Source organism: Natrix helvetica (assembly GCF_964273705.1).
Source record: "Natrix helvetica genome assembly, chromosome: 15".
In the NCBI taxonomy this organism is placed as follows: Eukaryota; Metazoa; Chordata; class Lepidosauria; order Squamata; family Natricidae; genus Natrix; species Natrix helvetica.
In genome coordinates this window covers 9871842-9879341 of record NC_138565.1, presented here as the reverse complement: position 1 = coordinate 9879341, position 7500 = coordinate 9871842, and the positions used below count along the sequence as shown (strand labels likewise).

At 50.9% G+C, this 7500-nt stretch overlaps 1 protein-coding gene across 3 annotated transcripts in view; it reads right to left on the bottom strand.

Moving 5' to 3' along the window:
• NOTCH1 (notch receptor 1) overlaps positions 1 to 7500 on the bottom strand; it is a 111174-nt gene that overhangs the window by 51366 nt on the left and 52308 nt on the right. For all 3 annotated transcript variants that reach the window (XM_081967464.1, XM_081967465.1, XM_081967463.1), the window contains 5 exons: positions 5736 to 5858; positions 5026 to 5259; positions 4079 to 4234; positions 3206 to 3391; positions 608 to 721 (listed from right to left, as the gene is read on the bottom strand). In XM_081967464.1, the coding sequence (XP_081823590.1) occupies positions 608 to 721; positions 3206 to 3391; positions 4079 to 4234; positions 5026 to 5259; positions 5736 to 5858 (813 nt within the window). The remainder of the gene's footprint in view (positions 1 to 607; positions 722 to 3205; positions 3392 to 4078; positions 4235 to 5025; positions 5260 to 5735; positions 5859 to 7500) is intronic.

Here is a 7500-nt window from a genome sequence, read left to right as displayed (position 1 = left end):
AAGGCAGCCCCATCTCAGGCTTCCTCTAGGCAGGACACCCGAGACCCCCAAAATGAAAACACCCCGCAAAATAAAGAACCAGAGACCACTGAAGAGGCTGTGACAATGTCCTTGCAATTCTTGTGTGTGTCTGTGTGTCCCCCAAAGAGAGAAACCTTCCCACCTGCTGAGCTTCTAGCAAATGCATTAAAAAGTAACACACATCCCCCCACCCACCCACAGTCAACCCATGTGCCTCTCCCTACCGATCCAGGGATAGACAGCTGCAGGACATGGAGGCTTTCTCTCCCTATCGTGCATTCTAGTAGTGATACTTGAAGGAAGGTGGGGCCACATTTCAGACCTTTAAGAGCCCCTCCCCAGCATACCTCTCTTCTCCTCTGAGTGGCCCAAAGCAAAACGATTCCCACCCCCCCTCCTTCCCCGACACGGCCTCGGCCATTTCCCCAACTGCCCACTTGGGCTGGGCTTAAACCGGCCAGCCTCCTCGTGGCTTCTGGGCCGGGGATTAATTCCATCCCAGTCTCCACTACTACAAAGAGCTTTGTGCTATAGGCAAAAATCAATCCTCTCCTCCAAGGCCCTCCCCCTCCCCTCCCGAACGTACCCACGGGGCACACGCAGGCAAATTCGTTGATCTTGTCCACGCAGTTCCCATTGTGCAGGCAGGGGCTGCTGGCACATTCGTCCGTGTTGATTTCGCAGTAGACCCCCTCGTAACCTGCGGGGAGGAAAAACAGTAGTGAATGAGGGGTGGGTGGGGGTAAGGTGGGGTGGGGGAGAAACGCGGGGTCTCTTCTCTCCTTGAAAAACAGTTGCTGTTGTTGCAATTGTGAGCTGCCCAGGGCTGCTTCTTATATATGAATGAACAGACAATTTGGTCTTAAACTTAAAACAAGGGGGCGGGGGGAGGTCCCAATTGGATTCAACAATCTCAGGGGCTGCCCCAAAGAAGTGGGAGTCAAGCTGTTCTCCAAAGCACCCGAGGGAAGGAAAAGAAGCAACGGGTGGAAACTAATCAAGGAGAGAAGCAACTTAGAACTGAGGAGAAACTTCCTGACAGTTAGAACAATTGATCAGTGGAACAGCTTGCCACCAGAAGTTTTAAAATGCTCCTGGGAGTGGCGAAGCTTTTTCTAAAGGCGTGCCCACACCCAAGATTCAATGCACCCCGCCCACCTGCGCATGGGGGGGAATCGTACACACATGCGAGCAGGGGGGGGGGAGTTTTCAGCCTCCCCATGCTCCGGAGGCTTTCCTGAATCCTGGTGAGGGCAAAAACAGCCTCCCCCAGCCTTCCAGAAGGCCAAAAATCAGCTGGTTGGCACTCACATGCATGCCAGAACTGATGGCTATTCTCCATCACGGCTACAGGGTTTCCTGCCTAAGCAGAGGGTTGGGCTTCCCTCCCAGATCCCTTCCAACTCTCCTATCCTATCCTATCCTATCCTATCCTATCCTATCCTATCCTATCCCCATTCACTTGGTGGCTTTATGAAACAAGCCCTGCTGTGGTTAAACTCATGTCACGCCCAGGACTGCCAAGAGAGAAACCTTGCGGTGTGCCCTCTCTCTTCGCCAGCCCGCTGTTTTCAGCTGTTTTCACTGGCCAGCCCAGTGCCCATCTTAAGGGCACGCAGGACGTCCAATTTCTCCCAGGCTCCCCGAGTGAAGTTTAAAGTCCTCCTATCTGGGGTCAGCCTTAGCCAGCTCAGCTGCTTAATGCCCAAGGCTCTTGCCAAGGAATCCGTTGGGGCCTTTGTAAAGCAGGCTCAGGCACGGGGGGAAGGGGGGGCATGGGAGGGGGGGCAAGAAAGGAGAAAGGAGGAAGAATTTGGAAAAACAGGGAGGAGCACAAGATTCTCAGCTCCTTCTTCAGCCGACTTCAGCCAGGGACGCTTCATCCTGCCAGTTAAAGATCGACAGAGCAGATTCGGTGCTCAAATCGGTTGGTTGGTTTTTCGAAATAAAACATCTGGCTTGGCGCTTTTATGGCTGTGCTGCAAATCCAGTTTGTTGGGATCGTTGATTCGTCTGCGGCTGTGGGCGAAGTCAGCTAGCGCCTTCCTTATGCGGTTGCAGGAAGCAGCCTTTGGAGGCATCAACTGGTTCACTTCATTGGGCTTGGGGTGGGGTACAAACACAGCAATTCCATTTGGTTAACGCTGGTTTTTAATTTGGGGATGACTCTTGGCCCAGCACTGCTCCAGCCCCTACCCAGGCTTGAGTGGGGCAGCGCCGTCCCCCTTGCAAGGGGCCTGGATTGGACAGCACCTTGAAAGGTACCAATAGCCCTTAGACTTATATACCGCTTCACAGTCCTTTCCAGCCCTCTCTAAGAGGTTTGCAGAGTCAGCCTTTTGCCCCCAACAATCTGGCTCCTCCTTTTTCCCACCTCGGAAGGACGGAGGGCTGAGTCAACCTTGAGACGGTCAGGATCGAACTCCTGGCAGTGAGCAGAATAAGGCTGCAATATTGCATTCCAACAATTGTGACACCACAGTCCTTCTTTCCTTCCTTTTCATTCCCATCTTCCTTCCTTCCTTTTCATTCCCATCTTCCTTCCTTCCTTTTCATTCCCATCTTCCTTCCTTCCTTTTCATTCCCATCTTCCTTCCTTCCTTTTCATTCCAATCTTCCTTCCTTCCTTTTCATTCCCATCTTCCTTCCTTTTCATTCCAATCTTCCTTCCTTTTCATTCCAATCTTCCTTCCTTCCTTTTCATTCCCATCTTCCTTCCTTCCTTTTCATTCCCATCTTCCTTCCTTCCTTTTCATTCACATCTTCCTTCCTTCCTTCCTTCCTTCCTTCCTTCCTTCCTTCCTAATAGCACTTAAACTTATATACCACTTCACAGTCCTTTTCAGCCCTCTCTAAGCGGTTTACAGAGTCAGCCTCTTGCCCCCAACAATCTGGGTCCCCATTTTACCCACCTCAGAAGGACAGAAGGCTGAGTCAACCTTGAGCCTGGTGAGATTTGAACTGCCAAATTGCAAGCAGTCAGCAGAAGTAGCCTGCAGTACTGCACTCTGACCACTGCGCCACCATGGAGCGGTTACAAAACCAAGTATAAAGCACTCAAGGAGTTGAAGGCCGCCACCTCCTCCTCCTCCTCCTCCATCACTGCTCCACCCAGAGCACCCGTAAGGCCCCGACACCCACCCGCCCGAGGGGCCCAGAAGGACGGGGCAGCCGGCAGAGTTACCTGGCATGCAAATGCACTGGAAGACCCCAATCTGGTCCAAGCAGGTGGCATCGTTCTGGCAGGGGTTGGAGGAACACTCGTTGACGTCTATCTCGCAGCGGGGACCCGAGTATCCCATCTGGCATTGGCACTGGAAGGAGCCCTCCGTGTTGAGGCATTTCCCGCCATGCTCGCAGGGGTTGGCACCTGGCAAGGAGGGAAGGAGGGGGGTTAGGCAGAGTCCCCTGAAGGGGGAGGGGATGTGGGAATGGCCAAGAGGGCCACAAGGGTCTTCCTCTTGTCCTTGTTTTGCCCCCTCCCCAATTCCAAAGCAGCCCTTCCGTCCAGCTGCCTGGCCAACCGGCATCGCACCAAAAAAAGCCAAACGAATTCCCCCACCCACCCACCCCAATCGGGACTTTCGAAAGTCAAAGACACTCATGGAAGCTACAGGGTAGTCCTCGTCTTACGACCGCAAACTGGGGCCACCCCCTTCGCAGGGTGGAGTCGAGGCAACTGAATGGCGCTAGCAGGGCATTTACTGGCCAGATGCCCTTCCCGTTGCCAATGCGGAGTTCTATTCAGCAGATATATTCTCACGGTGCCGAGAGAGAGAGAAATATCTGCCTCTACCTAGGATAGAACTCGCAGCCTCTTGATGGTGAGGTGAGAGCTCCATCTCTAACTCTAACCTCAGCACTCTGGCAAATGAATGTAATAATATAAAAAAAAAAAATTCACAGGTCGGCTTTTCTGGGCCCCGAACCTCCCCGTGTTTCATTCCAAAGGACGGCCTGCCTCCTAGGGTCGGTTTTCTGTTCCAGTTCCTCCCCAGACTTTTCTTCAATCCCAGCCAGCTCCCAGCCAGTGCCCCCAGCCCCGGTGCCCCCTTACCCAGCAAGCACTCGTCCACGTCCTTGTTGCAGGCAGGGCCCATGTACCCCGGGGGGCAGTTGCAAATAGCCCTCCCTGTCACGGGGTTGGTGTCGCAGTTGGAGCCCTCGTTGCAAGGGTTGCTGATGCAGGCATCCTCCAGGTGGCACAGCAAGCCTGCAAGAGGGCAGAGGGCAGGCTCAGAAAGACACTAGATTCTCCCCCATCCATCCCACCAACAGGCAGCCAGTGGCCCTGCTGCCACAATGGAGGTAACCTGGTTACTGAATTGCCCCCTTGCATGCCAGTGTTGTGGCTTGCCAGCGGCCAGGGGAGCTGGTGGCCAACTCCCACAAAAGGCCACCACACTACTCCCTCTTGTTGTTCCATAGCCTCTGCACATATATATTGGGACTACAACACTGTCAGTGTGCATGAGAGTTCATGACTTGGCAGAGGCCTGGTAACAAGGTCAGCCAATGAATAGACATGGCAACTGAGTCAGCCAATGAGGGCTGTTTAGAAACTGAAACAGTATTTGCTACATGAGCAACAAGGAGACAGCAAGGAGCCTGGGCGTGGCTTATCTTCTGTACTAAAGCTCTGAGTCTGTGCAGAGCTCAAAAACTAGTCTGCTGCTCTGAACTGAAACTGTTCTCCCCTCTGCTTGTGTTTTGCTTGTATTTGCTACCACATTGGAAAAATCTGCTTGGTTATTGTACATTTACTTCACGTGTTATATTATATATAAAGGGACATTAGTGAATCCTGCTGTATCAGTTACCCGTGTGTGCTTTCTGGATGTGATGGCTGCAACAAACTCCGACAAACTCCCAGAATTCCTAGCGGGTTCCTGTAATCTTAGCACCTACAGAGGGAAGCAGCCCCCCCTCCTCGTTGCATCAGCCTCTCGCCGTACCCCAGTTCCTGCAACCCTTCTTCCTCTGCCTCCCCCCTTGGATACGCACCTGTGCGGCCATGTGGGCACTCGCAGTAGAAAGAGGCCACCCGGTCATGGCAAGTGGCCCCCGGTGAGCAGGCGGCACTGGCACAGTCGTCAATGTTCTCGCTGCAGTCCTCCCCCGTCCAACCATTCACACAGACACAGTTGTAGGCCCCAGGAGTGTTGTGGCAGGTGCCGCCATTCTGACAAGCATTGGGAATTAAGTGACATTCGTCCACATCTTCGGCACAGTACTGGCCTAGAGGAGAAAGGAGGGGGCTGAGCCAAATTCTTCATGGGGGGAGCGGGGAGGGAGACCCCCTAAGTGGTCCAGATGAAGGTCTGTATGGCACTCCCAGGAGAAGGGCAGGAAGGGCTAGACACGTAGTCCTCGACTTACAACAGATCGTTTAGTTCAAAGTTACAACGGCGCTGGAAAAAGTGACTTGTGACCGTTTCCCCACACTTACGACTTAAATCTCAACTTTCCAGACCAGCCTCTACCGAACCGCCTGAGCATTTTCTGGGAGTATCACAGGGCAAGAAAATTATGGATGGGGAAGGGATGAATGAATCGGAAGGATAACCGATCCTCTCCTCATTTTAGAAACAACAAAATATGTCTTCAACCAAGGGTGTCAAACTCGATTTCATTGAGGACTGCATCAGGGCTGTGTTGACTTTCCTCCCTTTGGGGGCTCTCCGATTTCTCCCCCCCCATCGGTGTGTCCTCACCTGTCCATTCAGGTGGGCACTGGCAGTTGTAGGTGTTCACTCCATCCACACAGGTGCCTCCATTCCGGCAGTTGTGTCCAGGACAATCGTCAAGATTCTGTTCGCAGTTCTGGCCCGCGAAACCTGCCAGTGGAGGAGGAGCAAAAAGGACAGGTGAGACCCATTCTCAGCCCCCCTGGAGAAGAAAGGAAAACCCCAGGGCCACAAACCCACTTTTCTTTGCAGAAAAACCAAGCTTTAATTTCCAACCTCCCCAGGAAGGGCAGTAACAGGTTTTTCTTTAGGAGCTGCTGCCAGTCAGGGCAAAGAGAAATAAATGGGGAAACTTGAATCAATAAAAAACACCGAATTGCATGTTTTATTTAGTGGGGTTTTCTTATGGAAGAGACCTGCCACTATGTTCAGAATCAGAATAGAGCTGGAAGGGACCTTGGAGGTCTTCTAGTCCAGCCCCCTGCTCAAGCAGGAGATCCTATACCACCTCTGACAAATGGCTGTCCAGTCCCTTCTTAAAAACCTCCTGTGATGAAGCTCCCACAATGTCTGAAGAGAAGTTATTCCACTGATTAATTGTTCTCACTGTTAGTTGTCTCCTTAATTCCAGGTTGCTTCTCTTCTTGTTTAATTCCCATCCATTGTTTCTTGTCCAGCCTTCTGGTGCTTTGGAAAATAAGTCGACCTCCCTCTTCCTGCAACTGTTCTCCAGTCCCCTAACCATCTCGGTTGCTCTTCTCTGCACTTTTTCCAAAGTCTCAACATCTTTTGTTTATAATGTGGTGACCAAAACTGGATGCAGTATTGCAAGTGTGGCCTCACTAAGGGTTTTATAAAGCGGTACTAATACTTCATGTGATCTTCTATATTATTCTGCCTTTTGTTTTCCTGATTTCCCAGTCCAGCCTGCAGTTTTGGGATTTCCTTTCTATTTCTTTGTCATTCCAAGTTACCACTTTTCTTCATTAAATAGTAATTCTATTTATTTATTTTTTGGCTCCTTTTCCCTTCAAGAATTTCAAGCGAGGAAAACCATCGTGCAAAATTAAAACTGCAAGATTTGGCAAGATTATTAACATGTAGATGCCTGGGAATGACACAACAGCCAGAAGGGGGACTCACAACTCAGTCCTTAAGCGAAACAAAGAAACTGCTGCTGTGCTTCACTCCCTGTTGTTATTGAGAATGGATGCTGAAACAGGCAGTCGCTAAACGAGGACAACTTGTAATTCGATTTCAGCACCACCTGACTCTGGATTTCCTAGTGGTCCCCTGTCCTCTTACTAACTCAGTGCTAATTTAGCTGGACAAATGCATGTTTCAGTCCTGCTGTTTTGGGCTAGTTAATAGTCAGGGACGGAGCAGTTTTGCTTCCTGTATTCCTGTCCAAGAAAAATGTTTTTTTTTCTAGGATTCACAGGTATGCAAACTAGCCGAAACTGGGCAAAAACTGGCCCATGAGCTGCACAGCCCTCCTGCCATCAAGAAACGCCTCCCCCAGGGAAGAGGGGAGAAAATAGAAAAGAAAATAATAGTATATAAGTATATATTTAAAAGTAAGATACAAAGAAGGGAGGGGGAGAACATAATCAGGTTAGATTTGAGAAGGCAAGGGAACAAGAAATGATACCCAGCTATTTTGGGGTCTGCGGAAATACCACCCCAAGAAAATAAAAATTAAGAGCTGGAAGAGATAGAAAAGGAAAGGAAGGAAGGAAGAGCAGATGAGAGGAAGAGGAGGGAAGGAACACAGAGGTAAGGAGAGGAAGAT